Genomic DNA, 25,951 nt, shown 5'->3' with positions numbered 1-25,951 from the left:
TCCTTAAAAGTGTGGAAAGGAAAATCGCGGACGCAACTCGGACGTGTCGTTGGTAAACCACAGACGCGACTTGGACAAAACATCATTTTTGGACGTGATTCGAACGCATCGAATAAAACTGCTAGTCTAATAATTAGAGTTGTATATTATATTATTACTGTTCTACTAACCCGATATTCTTCTCCGGAAAGTTCCATCAGCGTGGCGTTGGTTTCGACCAGGTTGTGCAACGGGTCATCGTCCTCGACCACCCGATCGGAGATGGCCGCCGCCGCCGTCTTGTCGGAAGCTGACGGGGACCAGGACGAGAACGAGGAAGACGCGATAGCGGCCACGGCGGCTGCGGACGCGGCCGACGAGGCTCGTTCGGAAACGGGCACCACGCTGACGTTGACCATGAGACGCGGGGGGACGACCAACACGCGGTTGATTTTGACCTCGTCATATTCCAGCGACAGCCTGGCCGCGAGGTTCAGCTTGAGGTATTTGGCGAAGTCGGTGCGTCGCATCTGCGCCACGGTCGAGTTGCCGGACAACAGTAACACGAACCACCGGCTGGGCGTGTTTTGATCGGCGGCCAACACGGACGACGACGCCGACGACGCCGACGAGTCGCCTCCGCCGACTTTGCCATCACCCGCAGGTCCCTGAGAACGCATGGCGTCCTCCAGGACGCGTTCCTGTTCCTCGCTCGCCTCGTCCCACCGTTCGAACAGACTCTTGTTGCCACCCACGACGGCCACCGTAACCGCTTTGGACGAGGGCTCCGCTTCCGCGTCGCCGTTAGACGCCACCGGTCCTCTTTCCTTCTCGGTCCCGCCGTTCTTGATCATATATTTGGTCGCCACCGTATAGTATCCCTTGTTGGCGGCCGCGGCCAGTGTGGCCGGATCGTCTTTGTGGTTGAACCAGCTTTTCAGCATGTTGGCCACGAGGTTCTTGTTGTTCAGGTCGCGACCGTAATCGCCCTCACCGACCGATTCTTCGGACGACTGTGACGATGACGGTTGATCGGTGCTGGTCTGAACGACGTCCGTCCACGATTCCGGTGGTCTGCTAGTGGTGGCCGGTTCTGATTTGATGGCCATCGCCGACGAATTGCGACCGTCCACCGGCAGAGTGGCCACGGCGGCCGTCTGCACGTTCCAAACCGTTTCGGCGGCCGCAGCCGCGGTCGTGGACGTGACGGACGCCTCGGCCGGCGAGGTGCTGGTGCTGCCGTTGGTGACGTCAGTCAGGTTGCCGCTCAAGAACGCCCCTTGCAGCGTGCTGGGCGTCGGTTCTTTTAACGGGTTTGTCGCTTCGTTCCTCGACGGTAACGTCACTTTGTCCTCGACGGCCACTCCGTTGGCCACGGCGTCCACTGTAAACAGGAAACGAACGCGAGGTTATAAAAAACGTTATCTCGGAGTCCTATATTACGAATAACATACCTACCATAACGTAGGTATTCACGTTAATCGTAAATGTAACAAAATGTATTTCAGTGGCGAATCTAACTCATGTGTAGGAGGAAGAAAACTGCTAATATTTAATGTATAAAATCGTTTTATATTATCAAAGACTACATAAAAAAAAATCCGAGGAGGGGTAAACCACATGAAGCCACTCCGATGTGACTTGATCCGGCTGATTCAAAAACTGTTGATTTTATATTTTTATAATGTTTAGTATTCTTATTTTTTGATTTAAACAATTAATAAGTATCTACATTTAATTCGTATTTATTTTTCTCAGTTATTTCTATGTACACTCTTGTATAATTCTATTACGGTTTATGGCGTGATTTAAATTTTAGTTAATCAAAAAATTTGATATTATTATTGAAATATTATAAGTTACAAATGTCATAGTTCATTTTATTGGATACATTCAAATCTAAATTATTCATTCAACTATATGTGATAGAATTTCTTTTTTCTTCATGGCCTATATGCTGTAATGTAAATGTAATAGTAGTAATATTTTTCTGAAAAATCTGATACTTTGCAAGAAATTTAAAAACTGATTTGCGAAAAATAATTAATCATACGCATTATAACAGTGAAATGTTATTGTTATTTTTCAATGTCAGAGAAATATTTATTTCCATGTAATAATGATTTATTATTAATAAATATAAATGCTTTTGGTATAATAATACTTGATCTTTAGTCAGTAAAAATTAATGTATACAGATTTAAATTATTTAAATCTATATTTATTATATTATTTATTATTTTATTTATCTATATTCCAATTAAATAAAATTAATTAATTAATTTAATAAAATTAAATAAATAGATATAGTAGATGCACTATGTTTTTTTTGATATGATTCTTATCTATTTGTTTTAAATTGTATAAAACAACAATGCTCGTCAGTGGTGCTGCTATATAACAATATTATTTACAGTTGAGTGCCGAGTGTGTTTATTATAATGTGCATATTAAATAAACCTAGCTATTATCATAATAATATTTTACACAATATCTAGTAATATTTTGTTAGTTATTTAATACAGTCGTATGATATCGTATTGACTTTACAGTCAATTAAAATTTTTAATCTGTATTATTAGTAATCCTGATGAATGATTTTAAGATAATATTATGCATTACCACTACGTATATATAAAATATATTATTTACATTTTTTATCAATGTAAAAAATGTATTCGTATTTTATTGCTAATTGATTCTGATGACGAGATGATATCATTATTATCTGAAACTATGAGAAAATATAAAATATATTTCAACTATTAAGTAAAAGATTTTTTTGGTTATAGTTATGGAGTTTCTTAAGTTTTGTTTAGTTTAGTTTCTTTTGTTGGTTGTAAATTGAAATAAATTATTATTCACTTGAATAAACATTACCGTTGACAATCGTCTAATGTTTAAACTTCTTTCTATTTACTTTTATTTTTTCATAATATTGTCTTTTTTAGTGTTTTCTCTATAAAATATGATTTGAGTAAACTATGAAAAAATAATAATATATTTTCAGTCTCAGCAGTTTAAATTTTTTGCTTTTTTTTAATAATTTGAATGTAATAATATATTTTAGAAAATTAACTGTCGCTTACAATTCTTTCTGTTTTCACACACTTTAAATAACTAAAACTTTTGTAACTTTTGTTCATTTTCAGAATATTAACGACACTTTTAAAAGCATTTTAGAATATTTAAAAATTGAATTTCCTTTAAAGTACGTGTTTTAAAAGTTTCTCTAACGCTTTTACAAAAGTTTATTCAAAGATTTTTAATAATGTGATGGTATATTTTAAGAAAACAAAAAATTGTTTTAATTAATTTTTAATTTAAATTAAGTTCTTGGATATGTTAAATTATATTTGAATAAAAAAAAAAAACACAAAGTACTTAGGTATTTTAATTTTAACAAACACTAATTTTTATGACAATGTTTTCATAATTTATTCCAAGATGATATATTAAATTCAGGTAAAAAAATTCTAAACTTCATTCTGAATCATTACTCATAAATAATTATTTATTGTCGTACTAGATAATAGAGAATTTGGTCTACCAAACATAATAATTTCATCTATAGCAGTACAATAATACGTACACACTCTGTAAAGTATATTACGATTTTCCAATGGATTTTTTAAGATTTTTATGTTAAAATAATATTACTGATTTCAGATTTGTATGTTTATCTTTTACCTTCTCTAATATAAAAATCAGATTAAAATTAGTTTCTAGAATGTGTTCATACCTAATGATGATGATGCAGATTTTATATTTCTTCATTTTAGGTTCTAAACGAGCAGAGGAATGTATTGATTTTATAAAAGAAAGTGTTTATTTTTTAAGTATGCTATCACTTTCTGTATAGCGGCTTTAAAAGTTTATGTAGTCCAATCAATAAATTGAAAATTGAACATAGATGGTTCTTTAGTTTTTTGAGAAGTAATTTCTCAGTAGTTTTTTTAACAAGTTAACCGAAAATCCGAGACTATATACTCGTTGTAACCATATGAGAAAATACAAAAAAAAGCAATATTTACAATACATTCTTTTTTCTCACAGCAAAATCAATTTTGTTTATTTTCCTACAATTTGGAAAATAATAATCCTTCATGAGAGATAAAATGTTCACAAATTATTAACAAAAAAATAAATAAATAATAAAATAAATAAGCTATACAATTTTTAAATATGTTATTTTCAAATTTAACAATATACCTAACTATTCTATTATAGAAAATTATTATCATTTTTTAATATTTAAATTGTTATTCGTGCGTTTATCTTGTACTTTTCTAATGAGATTTGTTTATGAATTTAACATTTGTTTTGTAAAATTAGACTCTATTTTACTATGAGATAAATAAACACTTTGTAAAACGTTGATGTGTGTGTGTGTGTGTGTGTGTGTGTGTGTGTGTGTGTGGCTATGTTTTACTGACGAAATGTTTAAAACTATTGCATGCATATTATGAAAACTCGTAAAATAATACATCCTATAAATAACCAGTAGAACGTGTGTGGGATTAATGATGATAATTATTATTCGACCTCATATTATATAATATTATTATGATTATATGTTACCTATATGGTGCACTGACACGAGTACCACATTGCAGTACATGTGCGTATGAGTAGTATTTATTATACACGATGAAATTTGCATAATATGTACCGTAAACCATAGATTAAATGTTTGTATTAAACGTAATGTAATTTTGAATACGAACCAAGGGCCGCAGAATCAATGGATATCATCAGTTGTGCATAAATCAAATACATCATGACGCTAGCATAATAAAATGATTTTTGGCGAGTACGTATCTGAAAGCATTTGGTTTCCTCCATTTTTTTTAAAAAATGATTATTTTATATTGTATTGCTTCTTTGTTCCGCGTTGTCTTGTTTCGTTCTCGCTCACGTTACATCTAAAACAATATACACACATATGATATAAATATTGCATACACGCTCTGAAAGAAAATATTTTTAGAATGTGTAATACTATGTATTATGTAAGCATTTATTTAAAAATGGGTATATCTATTTGTCAATAATTGAAAATAACTACTGGAATTCCCGATGGTTTTCGTACGATGTGGTATGTAATCTTGAAATATATAAGTTATATTATATGTGAATGAAAATTATTATTAATAATCTAATATTTTTATACTTTTTAATCGACTATTGTTTAAATTGATTCAATACTTGATAAATTCAAGACATGCGATCATCGTTATCTACATTGGTGTATTTAAGAATTAACTACTCAGAGACAACAAAAATAACCATACAGTTATAGAAAAAAATATATAGATTAATTTTTATAATAATCTTATATATCTTAAAATAATGACAAATATAAGATTTAAATTTTTTTCCTGTGTTGACCAAAAAAACAAAAAATCCTCAATTATAATATCATAATTTATGATGGGGAAATTAAATTACTTTTGGTGGTTAATATGACTAAGGCATTTTTGTTAATGATAATAGTAATATTATATGATGATAACAAATTTAAAAATATAAAAATGTAATATTAACTGCGTGAAAAAAGTGAATATAGTTAGGAGAGGATGAAAACATCATCAATTTAAAAATAAAATGCCACACGGGAAAACAGTCACTGTTACCCCTTTTAAATACGGCCTTCATTATATACCTACTTTAATTTGCAATTATTATGATATAAATCATTTTTTAAGAATAACAAAAGCTCGAACAAATAAAATTTATTGCTGTCTTAGAATTTTCCAATCACATACTATTTAGTTTTAAATCTTGTGATCAATAATAAACATATTAGTTGTTAATAATTATAGGTATTATGCATATAAATTATAAATAAGAAAAAAATGTTCCTTATCACATCGAATATACTGTTTTTCTACCAGGTTATCCCCCTTAAAAACAGTATTTTTTTTTACTGATAGCTAGTTAATAACGATGACTTAAATAAAAAGTCAATAATTTATAACTTAATTTTCTAGATTTTAGATAGTGTAAGCATTTTTTTTTTTACGATTGTAATAGTAAGGCGGCTAAGCTAATATATTTTTAAAACGACATTATTTTTGACATGAAATGGTCATCGAATAAATTGTTATATTTGACATCATTATTTTTTTTTTTTCAGCTTAATAATATATCTTTTCCGTCCATAAGTTGGTGGAGCTAAGCTACACATTGCGTGTCTTCTAAGATACGATATGGTCAATATACTCAATATTATTTCTAGTGAGAATACGTTTGTAATAATAAATCACTATTTCTTGTTTATGGCCATAAATGGACAAACGGATACAGTTTCTGTGTACATAATATATATATATATATATATATATATATGGGGGGGGGTGGTCTTTTGTTATATTTCCAAAGCACACACACCCGCGTACGATAAAAGATAAATAGTCATCTCTTTTATTTCTTGTGCGCGAACGCGTATCCATTATCAGACAAAATGCTTTTACTTTCGATCTTGGAGGTATACAAAGAAATATAATTCATTTTCGTATTTTGGACAAAGAGTGATACATCACATGAATATATCCCAGTTGAAAGCTGTTCAAATATAAAAGTTTAATACTGTTTAAATGTATTCAATTATGTGGGAGCTTTTAAATTAAAATGTTTATATTTTGTTCACGTTTTAAAAACAATAAAAACTTGATTTTTTTATCGAATCAATACGATTTTAATTTCAATAGGTTAATTCCTTATACTTTTGTAAACTACAAAAAATAATAATTTTAATTTAGAATGTTGAAGATTGTATTGAGTATAATATATTTATGTATTTATAGTGACTTATTATAAGTTATTTTAAGGTAATATTAATCATTTTAGACAAAATAATTTTAAGTTAAATTTTTTGAATTTAACAATCATCATTTATATTTGATATTAAGCAAATTATACTTCATGATCAACTTAGCTTAATATTATTTATATTTTTTGTGGGTTATTAATAAAAACAGTTAATTTATAATTGTTTAAAATAAATCAATCATCAATTTAAAATGTTGTTATTTATAAAACGTTGAATCGCGTAAATATGTTATGATAAAAATGTTCACCGAGTAACAACCAAGTTCATTATTAATACAACCATAAAAGTTTCTTGACTCTTTAAGTAATTAATAAATTGAAAAGTTCACATGTAAAGCTGAAAGTTTTACTAAATCATCCTGTAATTCCACTATACTTGTAATGAATTAATATTAGGAACAAGTTTGAAAGTATAAATTTATTTAAATTTTAATTTTAGAATTATTTTTTTAGGTTAAAATTAAATGAAGTAATCGTCTAATAAAATTATGTATACATTTTATAGCAAAATATGCTATAATTTATCTTTAAAGCTGTTTCTAATTTTAATACTTTATATTAAACTTATTTAGTGGAAATATTAAATATTGACTTTAAACTGTATTTTTAATGCCTTATGTTAAAACTAAATAAATTTGTTTCATTTGATCATAAACTGTATTTATAGCTAAGAAGGGAGAGTTAATTTTATTTCTCATTAATTTCGATAATCGATGATCTAGGGACGAAAATAAATTGTAATTAGTGACAGTTTTATAATGTAAATTGGATGTAAAAATATGAATATTACTATCTTAATTATATTATAATGTAATAAAAAATGCATTAAATATTACATTAAAATATAGATTGTGAAATATTAAATTTCTGGTATCAATACACTAATTTAAAACCATAATCGGGCCAAAAAAATCATTTTATTTTTATTTTTTTGCAGTATACTCGTATACAATACATAACATTATACACAGATATTAAATTATTGGTATTTGTGATCGATATAATGCATTACTATCAGATGGTATATTTTACATGTTATGTAGAATTATTTTATAAAAAAAAAACACACACAAATAGGTGCCTATTATAATTTATTCTTGCTAAAATTAGATCATTAAAATTTATTTTAAATTATTAATATTTTTCTTTAATTTAGGTTAATTAAAAACCATTAAATTATTTTTATTTCTTGTTAAATTGAAATTACAACCCATCTAAACATTCACAAAACATAAAACTCCCTTTTTTATAGTTGTTAAATATTAATACATTTGTATTTGAATGAGTAATATGAATTTAATTTAGGTAATTATCAAAATAAAGGAATTTTTAATAATATCTCAATCTATCATATGTACATTGTGTATGTAATACTTCAGTTTACTACAATAAATACCTATTAATAATACTTTATAATTTAATACACACGATAATGTCGTATGGCACAAGGTTATTTAAAGTATAATACAAACAATTTATTATATATTATGCATATTGTTTTTTTTTTTTTTACATCACTAGTTGGTGTATACATTAATAAGTTCGTAAATAAAATATGTACAATCGACATTTTAGCTTGTGCTCAGTCACGCACGTGCCGACATCTTGCAGGCAAGTTTAATATTATGATTTATAATAATATACAATCTGTACATAACAACTACACGTCATGGCAGCATTGACGTGCCTTTGAAGAATGTGACTTACTTGTGACGCTGTACAGCCCGAATAATATATCATTACGGATTCAATGTTTATGAATTGTACTATTATCCACTGATGTGTTATATTAAAACAATATTTAATACTAATGAATGTTATTATTTTTTAATGGTTGGATACCTTTATATTATATTTTGTATACATATGTGCGCTATACTTATAGTTTAGTTGTGGGTAATACACAGCTGGGTACGGTAAATTATATTAACAACCATTCTCGCTATATTATATTTTGTAGGGGGTAACTGTATAGGTTACCCTTTAACTTTGTTATCACAATTATTCTATTATTCCGATAGAGAATATAATATTATTATAATATTATAACAAGCGTCATATAAGTCGTGTAATCACCGAACGTGTTTAAATATTTGTAAATTCTGCAATACATTATAACATGCGCCGCGTGTCCAAATATGTAGGTAACGCGCTTATTCCCGACGATTTAATTTTTTCATTTTTGCATAATTTATTTTATCTCTTAAGTATGTTTTTCACTATAATTATTTTTATTTATTTGTTTATTATTATCTTTCTTTTATTTTTTTTTTTTAGTGTCGTCATTTTTAAGCACGCGTAGACATAACAATAAACAATAACATAACCGAATAAAGCGAGCATTGTGTTTAAAATATTAACGAGGAAATGCATAACGTTTTTAAATATACGTTTTGGTTATAAACTAACACTTTTATAAAAACCACATATGTAGTTTAATTTTTACAACTGTTAAAATATTGTCTACAATTTTTACGAGCAAGTAAATTATACAATTTTAAATAACGATCGCACACTATAGACGAAAATGTGTTAAATCCCGTATTTTATATAGTTTCAAATATTTTTCTTTAAGTACTGAAAGATTTGACTAATTGTAATAATGGAGTAATTGCTCACGATCGATAAGGAAAAATAAGCTTTATGGTTAAATCTATTTTATTTCAGTGAGTATTAGTATATGACTAAATTATTGCATGATTATGTGACATGTGTTCAAATTTATTTCTTTGAGTAAGTTATTAAATAATATTTAGGGAAATGTGTTGAAGTTAAATTATTTGTATTTGACTCATTAAAAGACAAACCGTGAGCAGGCAACTATGCATATTGTATATGTCTACAAATATATGCTAAATTTCAAAGTTTATCACCACATTTACACAATAATATAGTGGATATTAATTACTCGCTATCTAAATAATAATATTAATCTACTGCGAACTAGCTTTATTTCCAGAGCGTTAAATTTTGACAATTACGAACTTATGATGCTCTAAACACAGTTAACATACGTCTAAATTCATTATAAGTGATTAAATAAACGAACCCGAAGTCATGAACATTTTAATAAATTAATTTATTATTTAACATTTTTATTACTCTGTTTTAATATAATGCACTGTATGCCCGTTGTTATATATGCGATGTATAAGTACACACATGATTTATACCCAAGTTAATTGAAACAGTCCAACTGTTATAATATGTGTGTGACGTTAGCTAAATGTTTTCAAACGCTAAAATATGAAATAATATTATAATATAATGTGTGGGATTTTATTAATAAACAGCAGAAGAAATTTATTCATGAAAGTCGCCGCTTACAAAGTCATGACCCTACTCATATTTTTAATGATATGCACCTAATTAAAAAATATACTATCTTAATGTGTTATTCATGCACATCGAATACGTCGTAATGAAACTGGTACGCGTCTGTCTGTTACGTTGTTTATAAATAATAAGATATAATATTATACACACTGCGGTGGCACATATATAAAGATTAGAGAGTTGGGCAAGCACAGCTCATGATAATAATATGATATATTAGTTTATAATAATATGTAGATACATAATAATACTCGTCGTCAGCGAGTCACTTTAAACCATAATGTTGTGTATGTTGTGTACACTTTGTACACGGGATCTATTATACGAATTTATGTATTTAATACTGTTGTTTACTTATCCCTACTAAACTGTATAATAATATACAGGCATACTGCTGCCATTGTTTTTTATTAATTTGTTGAACTATATTATATATTATATCACGAGTGTCAATGATGGCAGAGTGAGCGCAGACTACGTTTGAGTGTGTGTGTGTGTATGTGCGTGCACAGGTATAGGTCGATTAAAACCCATATGGTCGGTTGGACTCGAGTGACAGACACGCCGCCTGGAGAGCGACGTGGGAACACACCTAATAATAATATATAATATTGTGCATGGTGCTGCTGCTGCCGTGAGCACCAGATAATAATCCCAGCGAAAATGCGAATTACTTCGTTACTATGGGGACCGTCAAAATCGATAGGAACATGTTTTACGGCACATTTAGTCTGTATATTATTATTGTTATTATTATTATTATTATTATTATTATACATAATGTTTTAAACATATATATTATATATATTTATTATAAATCAGAAAATGTAATTGAAAATTATACAATATGGTTCGACCGTCTAGTGCTGCGAGGTGAATTCTATCATGACGATGACGAAGGTAATAATAAAACGTCGACGGACGACCGTGAGGACGAGACGTACCGTCATGTAGCTACATCTGTAGGTGACATATTATATTGCACGTGAAATACTTTGAAATAGGTAGAAATTAAAAAACGAATTTATATCATACGCTTACATAGACCTACAAGAAATGCCGCCGTAGTTTCAAGTTAAAAAAAAATTGTCTAATATAGATTTAAATATTTAAAGGATTAATTTTATATTGGCGTTTTGGATGTGGGAGGTATACATACATTTTTAAATAATGGCATCCCGTATTGTTTTTAATTCCATTCCCTAGAAAAGCACATTTTTATGAAAATACTGATGTTTAAAATATAAATTGGCGTTGGTAGCTGCCATTGATTAGGTATCATTAACAGATTTTTTTTCAATAATATAATAATAATAAATAAAAAAATTATTAGAGCAAGTATTAAACTAGCAACTTTTGACAATCGGTATTCGTCTAGCGTATCGCGCGTTCGAAAATATTATACTCGCGTTTATACGCACGTCATGTGCATATAGCCAACCGCCATCGTCTGTTGAATAACAATCGAGTTTGTTAAAACTTTGAAGCGCCGAATATTTGTAATATATATTACATATTATTATTATTATTATTATTATGCGGCGTGTAACCAGTCGTCGATCCGATTGGTTGACTGTAAAGATGTCGGGACCTAACCGTGTATAAATATAAACGTTTTGTGGGCGACTTTAATGTGATCAGAAAATCAAAGACAAGATTCAAGATAATTTATTTTATCTTAACGATGTGAACCATGAATAATTAAAATTTAAGTTATATTTTAATTATGATAGTTAATGTCTATACATCTATTTTAGAAGTTATACTGCACCATGGTGTCATTTCATCTCGACAAAATCGCCGCATATAAACCTGCCACGGGTCCGTGTAAAATTTGAGTACATACCACCGAATAATAATTAATTTTGTCATTTATATTAAATGCAAATACCGTTGTTAACAAATGAGTATTGCAATCGTTTTACTGCGAGTAATCTACGTGCCATATAAAACGCGTAAAGAATAATAATAATAATAGCAGAAAACGAGTCCGTAAATAGTATTTCATTATTAAGTGATTTCCGTTTTAATTTAGAAATAAAATGTAACTCAACTGCAGAAATCGATCCCCCGCGATTCGTTTTCCAATTATCAACACTTTGGTTTATAATTAACTTTTTGAAAAGAAATATACCTACATATATATATATATATATATTTGTTACGAACAAAAGCTATATTATTTTTATGATCACATTTCTTAAACTGTCAATTAAATTTTGAATTAAGAAAAAAAACTTAAACACGAAATATAATTAATATATATTTAGCGTGTGACAGAAAATTGATAGATTTATTAACTTTATGGATCAATATAATATAATGAAGGTTATATTATTTTTTAAATGTCCAAGAAATATTTAATTTTGACTATTTCAAGCATAACGAATATTATAACGTATTACGAGTATATAATGTTTATATATATATATACATTATATTTTGATAATGCTTAAATTAAATGTAATTATATATTATATTATGTTTAATAATATATAGGCAGTATATTATTTGTACGATCATTCAATCAATAAAATATTATGTTAAATTGAAATAATATTAATGTAAATTTTGTGTGAAATTTTTTAACAAATTTAAGTTAAAACTGAAAGATATGAAATTTATGAACCATGGAAGACGTATACAACGTATCAAATGTTATTGTATTATTATAAGATTGTTATAACTTATAACTTAATAAATAATAATCACATTTTGTAACACGGCGATATGTATAGGCAATTTAGGTACACATACAATCAGTTAATAATTGTCTAAATTAAATTCTAATAAAAATAAATTACTTAATATTCAATTTTATTTAAATTTATATTTTTATAGTTCACACTCATATCCATTTTTACATTTTTTTGTTTACCAAAAGTCCAATAACAAGAAAGACCATTTAAAATTATTAGTATTATATAGCTAATTGAAGTATTTCTTTTACAGGTAAGTAAATTACAATAAATGAACTGATTAAATAAAAACCAGGTTGTATCAAATAATCTAACTCTGGCATTAATTATTTAGGTGATTTTTATCATGCATTTTAAATTTTTTTCAGAATATAAATGGTATAGAATTAAAAAATAAATAAATAAATATAAAAAATAACTTGGTATTCAATTTTATTTTGAACTGTTTATAATTTGATCAAAGCTTATAAATAATATCTATAAATATGTACTATCATACATATTTATATAAACACATAAAAAAAAAAAAAAAAACATGACAGAATAAATTGAGTGTACCCCATGGTATATTTTATTTTTTTTTTTATATATTTTTTTTATAAATATAATATGATTGTATGTGTGTATGTTTATTTTTTTTTTATATATAAACAATGGTTTTATATGGTATATTGCATTTCACAAAAGTTATACTAAGATAAATTTTACTACTACCGTTTTGCTGTCGTGTTATGTGCTTCCAACCAATCAAACGTGATTATTAAAAAAAAAAAATACAAAACAGTTTAAGCACATTTGATATATTATCCACTGCTGTTTTTTTTTTTTTTTTAATAGGGCTATTTGCATGAGAAGCAAACCATTAATCTTTCCCCATACAAAATATCAATATTTAATTTAATAAAGTAGAATAGTTGGAAATTGCTTTCCTCATTGACTAAATGTAATCTAGTAAATCCTTGGTCATTATGTACACTATCAATAATTCATAAAACAGTATAATAATAATTATCATCCCTATTGTTTTTTAGATATATTGTTCCATTATAATTTATACTACAAAGAAAATAAAAAATAACTACTTTACAAATTGTAAATCTAATTATTAACACTTTTATTATCTGAATCATTTATTTTTCATTGCACGTAAATTTTTTATTTACCATGAAAAGAAATCATGTAAAAACTATTATCATTGATTGATTTATTATTATGTCGATGGTAGCTCAATGAGTGTAAGAACGCGTCAAATATTTATTTTGTATCTGAGGTTTTAGTTAATCCGATTAGAATTGTGTATACCGATGACTTAAATTGCAGTTTAAAATTTAATTGTTTTTTAATTATCCTGAAACCGTGTTGTTTCCTGACATTAAATAGCTAGCATTGTTAGAAATTTCACGTATTATTATGTTGAACGCATAATTTTTACGTTATTTCGTAGTCGTAATTGTCACTGTTTTTGCTGTTATTGTTGTTGCAATTTATTCGTTGTGCAGATAACAGATGTCGAGCAATATACGCAAATGTAATACTTGTGTTAAGTTTGTTGTGATGTTTGTTTTAGTTTGGGTACGGATTTCATTATACATCATGTTTTGCATACGAGGTAGATAGATACGGTACAGTCAATTCATTTTTATAACTATATATGTGTATTCTATTTTGAAAAGATAAATTTTATAGTTTTTGTCACTTCTTGAGAACTTTTGTGAACAAATAAATGAAGATTCTGTCTTATTCTATTACCGTTTTTATAACCAATCTAGTAAAAGTAAACAATTTTTTATTTTGATATGATTAATATTTTTCTTGTTTTCATTTAATTAAATTAACTGTATTTTATAATTTCTATTATTAGTTTTCCTAACTTAAAAATCCCCTAGGTAAAATTTTAAATTTACTGTACAATTTACATTACTTTAACACATTTGAATTCCTCAATTTTATTAGAATTTTAATTTTAAGACTAAGAAAAGAAGAATTAATTATTATTAAATAAATTGAATCTATTTGGTAAATTTTAAGTTCTCCAAGAGTTATTTGTAAATTTAATGTCTTAAACATTTTGTTAGTGTGTTATTTATTGTTCAAAATATATCTTACTGTTATACAATTCTTCCGTTTTATTTATCATATTTATTTAAATAAAATACATTTAAATTCAGCGATTAAATTGATTCTAATTAGTAAGTTGTTGTCTTAATATAAGTGCAAAGTATCTTTTTTTAAATAGTAGTAAAATAAATTATAACAATAAACGAAAATCCTAACCTATGAATCACTTTTAGAATTTTTAATTTAAAATTAACTTTATTGTTATCGTTTATTTTGTAAAAATATTAAAAATAATTAATGGGTACTTATTGGTTTTAAATTAGCATTCGTATTGTAATTTTAGAAAAACTAACACACTGTTTCTTTTTATTTTAATGCTGAAATTCAGTCATGTTTTAAATTACATTAAGTTTTATTATTAAATTTATCAATCAACCACGATATTGTATTTTATATTTTTATTTAATTTACCCAAAGTGTGTCGAAATTATATTAACGAATGGTTTTGGTATAATTGTTTTTATAATACTTAAAATAACAAAATAACAAAATAACAATATTAGAGTACTAAAATAAATAATTATGTCTCTAGGGATTACAGATTGTATTTTTTTCTTTAAATTCAATTATTACTGTTATTATAGGAAAGGAATATATTAATGGTAATTCTTACCACTGGTAAAACGGGTTGACACATTTTGAATGGATACTTTCATTTGTATGTGGATTGCAGTTGTGTTAAAATTTTTATTTGGAAAATTAAAATTACGTCTTGTTAGAAAATAAAATAGTTTCAATATACACAGAGTATTTCATTCAGTAAGCTAATCTACTTTTTTTCTCTAATAATTAAGTTATTCAAAATAATATGGTTTTTAGAAATTTTAAATTATTAGATTTATTTAAGTACTTTAAAATACTAAATATTTATTTATTTTTTTTTTTTTTTTTTTTTTTTTGTACTATTAAAGAAATTTTCTGTGATAGCAATTTCAATTTTTCAAATTAGAATCACACTTTCAAATTTTGATAAATTTAAATTAACATTTGAATAATAACAATCTTAGTTATTAAATATTATGTTTAAAGGATATAATTACAAATATATATACAAATATATTATGTAATATTTAAATTTTACTTAATAGACTAGGAAAGATAGGTATTGTTTAATTTTTTAATAATTTAATACTATAGTAAATTAACTATTTTAATCTACTAAAATTTTATAGTTTTTCAATAATTGTTTAAATAATAACTAATAAGATCATAACTCAATAAATTATTATTGTTAATATATTTATATATCTTAAAATTATATAATTAAACATATTGGGTTATTATTACGCATTAGAGTTTTTAAAATTTAAAAAAATTAGATTATTAAAAAAAAAACCTAGTTAAATGTGTTTGTGTTAGTGAATCACTTTATACAAGGAAATCGATTAAAGTATTAATGCTTATTTTTTCTTAGTTTTAACTTTTAAGAATATTTTTTTGATTATTTTTTATAAAAATGTTCAAAAAAGAAAAACTGTTTTAATTTTTACAGTTATAATTTTTAAGTTTTATATACGAGTACTTAATTTTATATTTCATAACAAGGAGAGTATTTTTTGAATTATTTGAGTACGTTTAAATTGAATTTTGATGAAATTAATTTAAAATAAGTATTTAAATTTAGATGAATAGAATAATTGCATAAACTGCTAAATATTGATCCACTCCGCTCATAAAAGTTTAAAATACTAATAACTACTGAATAACCTAAATTGTAATTGTATACTATTTATGATAAAAATGCATAAAAAATCATATTCATACAATAATTCAAAAATTATAACACAAATTAATAAAAAAAAAAGTATTCATTTAAATTATCTCAATATATCATTCAAAGAAAAATCAGTTTTGAATAAATCTTTTAAAACTGCTATGTATAGTGCTTACTTATAAGCAACTTGTAATAAATTAATTATCAAGGGTGAGCTACTAACTTCATTTTAAATATTTAAAACACATAAATACTAAATAATACACATTTGACAACTATTAAGTGTTAAGTAGTGTATGAATATACTATTAATCAAATATCTAAAATGTTTAGTGTTTCTACCGAAATAAAAGAACAGTTTCGCTTATGAATACTGATCTACTGATCTACGAATCAGTGCTGGCCCGAAAGTAATGAGTTATCAATAGTGGAGCGATGTGGGTATGCACTATAATATTTGGTTTTTGTAGAGACGTGGTACATTTTTTTTTGTGAGATAGACAATAATGGCCTATAATAATAACCTAAAAAATATAAAAAAAAAAATGATCTAATAAATTATATGATCTAAATACTTGAAACACTCACAAAATTGTTTAGTTAAAAAAAAATTGATTGATTTTTAAATCGACAATTACAATTTATATCAATATATATATATATATATGTTTTTTGATTTAAGTGAAATTGCATTAAGACTAATATTTGAATTTAAAAATAATTTAAAAAATTTATTTCAAGTATTTTTTTAATTGGTGTAGATTAAATTAAATTAATTTTAATGCTTTTTAGGTGATATTTATACCTGAACATTATGTCGAGTTGAATTTTTTAATTTTTATTTTACTCAATTGGTGGAAAATAGTAAAATAAACCATAAAACTTCAATAATTTATCTAAAATGCAAAATAAAAATAAAATATACTATTAAAACCCATTTTTAGCTAGAAAAAAATTGTCTATGATGAATTAAAAAAAAAGATGCAAAGGTCATCAACATCCAAACCTTAATTAATTAAGACAAATTAGCTTTAAAAATTTTGAACTATTAAAATAATTAATTATACAAGATTTTTCAAGCCTTGAAAACATATCACAAACACGTTCAACAGAATTTTTTAAGAATGCAACGCTGTTTATCTCATCACTACATTTATAATTATCATTCAACTATACAATACATGACACCAATCTTCTCAGAGGTTAGCAAAAAGAGACGAATTTCCAATATCTAATTTATCTGTAAACCGTCTGTATATATTATATTATCTTTATATTTACATTTGCACTTCCCAATTTATCCATTGAAATTTACTATAAGTAATACACATTGTATACAGTTTATAATGTGTAGTGTGGACCTTAAATTATCTGAAGATATTAAAATAAGGTGCTTATGATAAGTACGTGATTTATTTTATGGTACATAATCGCAAAATGAAATTGGTATCTTAATAATACGACGAAAATATGATATACCTATTCATGTGTACATTATATTATTAAACAGGCGGAAACTCCTCATTTATAATTTATTAGAATAACCACTGAAACATACTTTTAGATAGTTCAACACTCAAGAACATATGAACATGTTTACTTTTATTTTTATAAAAAAAAAAAAAAAAAACCATAAATAATAAATACCATACTTGGTTTTAGTTTTGAAAAGTCTTCATAGTTACCTAAATAATTGCTAGTTCATAAACATTTATTTTGAATTTAAATGATTATATTTTAATACGATTATCTTATTACAAGTGTTTTCATTTTAAATAATATATTTTAACTAAGCCAAATATGTTAGTTTCTCAGTATAAAATTGTAGAAAAATGCACAAAGTCTTTTAAGTAAATGTTTTTTAATATTTTTTCCACGTAAACATTTTTAATTGTTGTACATAGGTACAAATGTTTGCACTAATTTTAAACCATCAATTTATATTTCTGATATATTTTATTTCTTTACTAGTGCTTATAGTTCAGTTAAATAAATATTTCTATGAAGACAAATTCTTATAAAATATTTTAAAAGTTTGATTCAATCAAATTTAAAATGGTTTGCTATTTATCTTCGATTATACATAATGAAAATGATAGTAAATAAATATTTATAATCTTAAAATTTTATAACAGTTACCTTCTAATTAGATTTTTGTGTAATTAGTTCATTAGTTAGTAAGTATTTAATAAAACGATTAATTGAAGTAATTTATTCACTTTAATTTTTTTTACTAACATTTTGTATTTACAACACGATAATTGTCAATAGTTATTAAAATCATTTTTATAGACATTATAAGGTATTATGATAGTAATAATAAAATGACACAATCAAGAAAATTATCTATTAATAGAACCCTATAGTATCAATAAAATAAGTTATAATTGTTTCAAATACACGAATAAAACATTAAATTAAGAAATTTAATATGGAATTTGTATAATAGTATTATTCATATACTTACTCATCTAAATTATTCAATAAACTAATTAAATTATTTTTTTATTTACTAACGAAATAATTTACTCTTTAAAATAGTTATATTTCAATAGAAATTATTGTAAAATAGATTGTAGACAATTTAAATTCTTTGTTTTGTTTCGCTCAATGTTTATGTTGTCTATATTCATTTTTGTTAATAATATAATTAATAATAAATTCCGTATGAATAGTTTATTTGAAAAAAAACTGTGTAAAAAAAAAAAGAAATGAAGACATACAGTCTAACATACAAGTTTACTTGTGATTTGTTGTACAATTGAGTTGAGAAATTTTTCTTTTATTTTGTCTTGTTTCACATTGTTAATAATCGTTTAAATATATTGTTTTTTTTCTGAAGAAAATGTATAATAATGATAATATTTCTGACGATCAAAGTTTTAAGTGGTCGATAACACGCTGTTTTGAAATTCTATCAGCATTACAAGTGCGGACTCATTGTTAAGTTTTTTTAAATGAACATGGATTCTACATCATATCATTGATATCCATACATGAATATTATTACATAAAATTTATTCGTAAAATGTCTGTTTCGTTCATCAAAACGCAAATATGAGCATACATATACATGAGATTTCCGTTCGAAATATGTTAGCACAAAAGCTCGAGAATAGTGAACATTGCGGATGGTGCATAAATCCTATAGCCCATTATTATGACATGGTCGTGCGATAAAAAGGTTCTGAAGATATTATTTATTCAGAAAATAATTGGTTATATTATAATATAACATGTGTGGTATTCTGCGGACAATACGCATTGTTGGCAAAATCGTTGACTCAGGGTCATAGAGCCGTTTTAACGCAATAGGCACTGAGCATACAATGCATCCCTTATTTTCTGGGTCCAAATAATTTTGGTTTCACTCTCATTCTTCTCATCCGATCTAACATTAATTTATCACGGAGGTAGATAAGCTTCTATCCTCTTTTTTATGTGAATCTATGAATCTGTGTCATGTGTCACGTGTTAACGTTTCATATATTATTTGGTTTATCATCGTTTTCATCTTTTGATTTGTTTTTTTTACTATATAACAGTTACACTGCTATTAGAAAATAATAGCGTGAATTCATATTTGTTGATAACTTGTGGGAGGTAAAAATTAGCACCCATGTCTTACTTCTATTTTACAACAACAATTTATTTATTTTTTTCTTATACAATATCTATTAATATCGTCCTGATAATATAAAAGTATGTCAATCAATAACATTATGATGAATAAATTACAACTAATAATAATAAGTAATAATTTTTTAATAATTTAAATGTTTTGATATGTCAATATAACCGAACAATCAATTATAATATTATATTATACGCCGTGTATGCAATCAAATATTTACGTACACATCTGAAATATTAGCTTCGTTTTATGATTAACAGTATACATCTACGTCAAACAATAATATATTTTATCAACATAAATGTAATATCACGTGTGAGTATAAAAATTACCAGTATTATGGGTATATCTTAACACGCGGGTTCATTATGATTATTTTTTTCTTTCATTATGACGACCAATTACACACAATGACCAATGACTTGATATATATTGTTATTATTTTAATATAATTCGAGTCAGCCATGCTTAAATACAATGTAGTTGTACATGATTATCGTGTACCCAGATTAAAAATAAATAATATTACATCCTTGTCTCAATATTTAATATATAAAGGTAATAAAGGATTTTTTATTGAAAAGGCTTAATAATGTACTTATAGCTCAGGGACAGTAACGTTAAGTCACTTTAGAGCTATTTCAGAACGCTTTATTATATCATATCCTAATATCCGTTTTGTGAAAGTTATAACGTAGGTAAGTCACTATGAGCTTTTGGTAATATGTGGCGTTGGGGGATTTACTATACCCTTCCTTTACAAGCACTGAGCTTAGTAAAGGGATAAAAGAAAATATTACTGTACTCACATGATTGCGTATTCAACGAAAAATACGCATCCGTGTATTTAACTTTTATAGTTATATGACAACTGAAACATTCGTGTAACTTAAAACTTATTAAATGTATTTATTTATAATTAATTGCAAAATTTAGGTTTATGCAGATTTATACAATCTCGATAAATCGAGTACAAATGGTATTACACGCATACACCTAAAAACTTAGGATATCCATACGTGTTGTATATTTATCTTCCAGTTTTAATTGTATATCTTTCTTTTAAAATGATTCTGAATTTTAGTGATTTATTATTTTTGAATACGTTTCTACAATATCAATAATAATTTTGTTATTCTATAAATATATATATATCAACTATTTACTTTATATTATGGTGAATAACATCATTTTGTATACTTTAGTGGGTCGTTATCGGGCTTGCAATATTGGAACAGAGCCAAATATATATTATAAACCAAGTTGCAGAATGTTGTACTCGTGACAGGTCTGTATTAGTTTTTACGGTCCCGTTAAAAAATTAGTTGCGATGTCGTTGACATACAACTGGATGTTGCTTCATAAATTTAAAAATTTTACTGGTTGGAAATCACCTTAGGACTGATATTTATCGTTATACTATCCCCGGAGAATTTTCCCGCGTTAGAATAATTTATGCGGTTCTATGTAATTTTTTTCCCTCCATTTTAGGAAATGTTACATATTTCACAAAACAGCAGCTGATTCGAAAAAAAGGTCAGGAAAACTGTACACTTTGAACTCTAACCCTTGTGAAAAATGAGATTCGGTCAAACGGATTTAGTACATATTTGTAAAAATATTATACATGTATTTTTTTTAATTTACATTTTGTGAACAATGTCAAATAATACTAATAAATAATGGTTCATATGGAAAAGAGTAATGTATCGTAAAATTATTTTGAAATGATTAGTTTTTTTAAAAAAATATGTTGTTTGCCAAAGAGAAATATTAACAACAGTTAAAACTTTTCCATTATAATTTACTTTAATCATTCATCGTTTGTGTGAAATCAATTAACATTTCATAAACTTTTTTTATAGAACATTATTAAAATTTTTTAAAAACTTTTTGACATATAAACAAAAGTTAAGTACAAAAATAACAGGAACAAAGAAATTTAGTTAGTTGAGATGTTGTTTAAATCAATATAGGTAAATTATATTATTTTCTACAATTGTTTAAATACAACAAAATTATATTTTTTGTTCGATTACCTATACTATTTTATATTATACTCTGATAAAACAAAAAAAAAAATAATAAATATATAATATTTCAATTTATCAAATTTATAATTTATTCTTATATTAAAATATAAAATCGTTATTCAAATTTAGGTACTTTTATTTTTTTATTATTGAAAACAAATAAATAAAGACAAATACATTAGAATATCAAAGTGCCAAAACACGATGATGTCGTTTACTATATGATTTCTGGTTATCGTTTTGAAGGATTTTTATAATATTAACTGCATAAAAATAACAAAAATATGATATGTCTGCCTATAAATTATGATCTGTTTAATAAATAGAAGGCACATTTAAATGTTATCATGAATTATGGAACAGTATTTTGGTGAGGTCGTTATAGACGATGCTAAATTATAGTTCCGGTATAATTTTTGCACTTGTCAGACTAAATTCATTAAATTTATAATCACAATTTTAAATTACTCATATTGATAAATAATTATTTAATACACCTATGTAAGAAATAAAAAAGTAAAATTTAAAATAATTCAATTTTTAAATTCTTTATTATCTGTATAATACATAACAAATTTACTATTGTACTTTTTTTTTCGTAATTGCTTTACAAAGTTTTGAGAAATAATTTATGACAGTAATATATATATGTGTATGTAATAATATAAAATATATATAAATCAAAAATTAACAATTCACTCTTTATCAATGTCGATTTATTATTTTTTTTCTTAATAATTTTATTTGGGTTGATGATAGATAATTTAAGTCGTTTTCTTTAGTCTCTATGTAAAACAAATAAAAACTAGTTAAATCTACTCGTATTCTGAAATAATACGGGTGAACATTTAAAATTAAAGTACAGAAATCAAGAAAAAATTATGAGAAACATTAAAAATATTTATAGGTTGGTAAAGAAAACATAGAGAAACCTGCATTAGTAACAATATGTTAAACTGCTTTTCTGGTAAACGATCAGGAATAAAAAAAAATAAAGGTTTCCCGTTATATGTACTACACAAACATTTATAGAATACGATAAATAAATAATATATTGATATACATGTTATTATATTGTGTATTTACAGTGATCTGATTATTTTTCATGCATGTTTTTAAAATGTTGATTTTTTTTTCTTATAGTCATAAATTCAAATTTGTTTTAAGCATAGATTTTTGCATACGAGAAGTATAATGCAATGACAATTTAATTAAACTCACTAAACTTAACTTTTCTCTCGTCAAAAAAAAAAAAAGAAAACAAATTTAATCAGCATGAAATGAATTAACCATTTTACAAGTCTCGCAAAAAATAAAACATCAAAAATCATTTTCAAATAAAAACAAGGCCGAGTCATTTCAAATCAAATTTAAAATTTAATAAATTTACATAACATTAATATTATAAATTATTTTATATTAAAATGGTAATTGAAAACAACAGCTTGTGTTACAAGTACTGAAATACTTCGTATTTATTTTTAGCCGCGTTCTCTTGGATTCATTATCTAAATGCTGTTCGATGTAAACTTTAGATTTAATTAATAGGTAGGCATGTATTTATGTGCAAGAATAATTGCTATGTATTTTATATGTTATAAAAATGTACATATAGATTTCAATCGCCTCGATTAGTCATTTAACCGAAACTTTGAATACCATATTACAAAAACGCTTAGATTATACTTTACGAGTACGCTCGTAAACCATAACGATGACATAATCGTAGCATAATGGCGTATGAACACTGCGTTATTATACATTATCAGCTAAAAAATTCCTTGAAGAATTCCATCGGACGTTACGCATTCTATCGGATCTATTTAAATATCGTCACTAAATCAATTCCATACAACTATATGCAGTAATTAATAATAATATATTATGCATGTACGATGTCGTATTTTGCGATACAATATAATGTAGTGGAGGCGAATCAGAATACGATCGAGTGAATAACGGATCGAAACATTAAGACAAAACGAAAAAACGTAAGACTTTACCCGCGGCCGTAGACACCCGGTGAGCACGTTACACGGTCGCGTGGGACGTCATCCGATCGTTTAAATTTTTATCGTTTTATAACCATTGCAACAATATATAATTATTAATATTACAGCGTAAGTGATTTACACGCTAGAGTTGCCCACTGCCAGATCATATAATACCATTCATAATACATAATATATTATCATTAATTCAGAGCACATGGAGTTAGATGCGCTCGACAATATTATATGCTTGAAAAACATTTTATTTAAAAATATATTATTTTAACTTACACGTTTCATAATAGTTATGTCATTACAACGTATATCTTAACGATTAAATGTACATAAATCAGTATGTGACACCAGTAATTTACATTCAGCCCCTTCGAGAACACATGCAGTTGCAGTAATCAGGTAATCTACAGTCTGGGCGCTACTGATAACTTATCACCGTGGTCGAGACTTGACGCAGGTGCCCATGTCCTATTCCTGTATGAATGTCCGCGCGAATGCAGCTGCGATAACTCAACAATGACCGCTGCCGTCACAGCAGATAAAGACGACCGAGTGCGACGAGAAAACGGCGATCAACATTTTAGTACAATATATCATTATCGGCATACATAAATTATGATGGAAATATCGTAAATCGTATTCTGGTGACGCGATAGGAACGGTATGACATCGCAAGTGACATGTGCCGTCAACGACGTTTGATCGTGTAACATTACGTGAGCACGAAAACGAGCAAGTTTTCGCAATGTCAGCCAGAACAGATCGTTCACGACTGTAGTGACGAGTGTATGATAGTTTCACCAAACCGAAAATGTACACATCACAGGTCGCCGCGTTACAGAGTCTCGAAAAACGTTGAAATGTGGAAAAAGCTGATTATTAGCAAGAGAGCGATAGCGTTTTAGTAAGTCGGTATGTAAATACAGACGGTTCTTAGTAAACCGTTTGATCACTGTTCCTTTGCGAAAACCCGCTTATCAATGTACGCGGAGAACGATGACGATAAAAAAAAATATATATATATATATATAAAAATATATATATGTCTCGAAATTATTGATTTTAACGAAATAAAATAATATATAGAAACGATATCTTGTGGATCGCGATGGTGATCGGCTCTTACCTTACTCGGCCTTTGCCGTACAGGAACCTGTCGATGACGACTGCTCCGGGGTGCAAGTGAATCTCGTGCTGCTGCTGCGCTGCGTGTGTCGAGCGCGATCGCCGGGAACACTCACCCGGTCGGTCGTCCAGCGGGGTACGGAATATAATATGATATGCGGATCGGAGGCGCCAGCGACGGTGGCGACCACGACGGCGGCGATTGCGACGACGACGACAACGACGGTGGCGGCAGTAGCGGCAGTGGCGGCGGTGACGACGACGTCGGTGGCGGCGATGGCGACGGCGACGACGACGACGCCGGCTCGATTCCTCCGGACACACAGCAGAGCGAGTTCGATATTACCGGGTGCGGTTGTACCTGCGCACACGGGCGGACCGGCGGCGGCGCGGGCCCTTCGCCGCAACCACCGACGCCACCGCCGGAGTGTGTCCCGCTCGGCCCCTTCTCTTGCCTCCATACAGGACGGTCG

The 25,951-nt window shown here is 27.3% G+C and overlaps 1 protein-coding gene across 1 annotated transcript in view; it reads right to left on the bottom strand.

The window, feature by feature from the left end:
* LOC112598493 overlaps positions 1-25,696 on the bottom strand; it is a 32,733-nt gene extending 7,037 nt beyond the window's left edge. The window contains exons 1-3 of the mRNA XM_025344975.1: positions 25,480-25,696; positions 4,707-4,904; positions 171-1,363 (exon numbers count right to left, since the gene is read on the bottom strand). Of these exons, the coding sequence (XP_025200760.1) occupies positions 171-1,363; positions 4,707-4,824 (1,311 nt within the window). The 5' untranslated portion in view covers positions 4,825-4,904; positions 25,480-25,696. The remainder of the gene's footprint in view (positions 1-170; positions 1,364-4,706; positions 4,905-25,479) is intronic.
* Positions 25,697-25,951: the final 255 nt, after the last annotated feature.

This window comes from Melanaphis sacchari, unplaced genomic scaffold (assembly GCF_002803265.2).
Source record: "Melanaphis sacchari strain LSU unplaced genomic scaffold, SCAv2.0 Contig48_pilon_pilon, whole genome shotgun sequence".
NCBI lineage: Eukaryota > Metazoa > Arthropoda > Insecta > Hemiptera > Aphididae > Melanaphis > Melanaphis sacchari.
The sequence above is the reverse complement of the archived record's forward strand: the minus strand, read 5'-3'. Positions and strand labels throughout refer to the sequence as shown.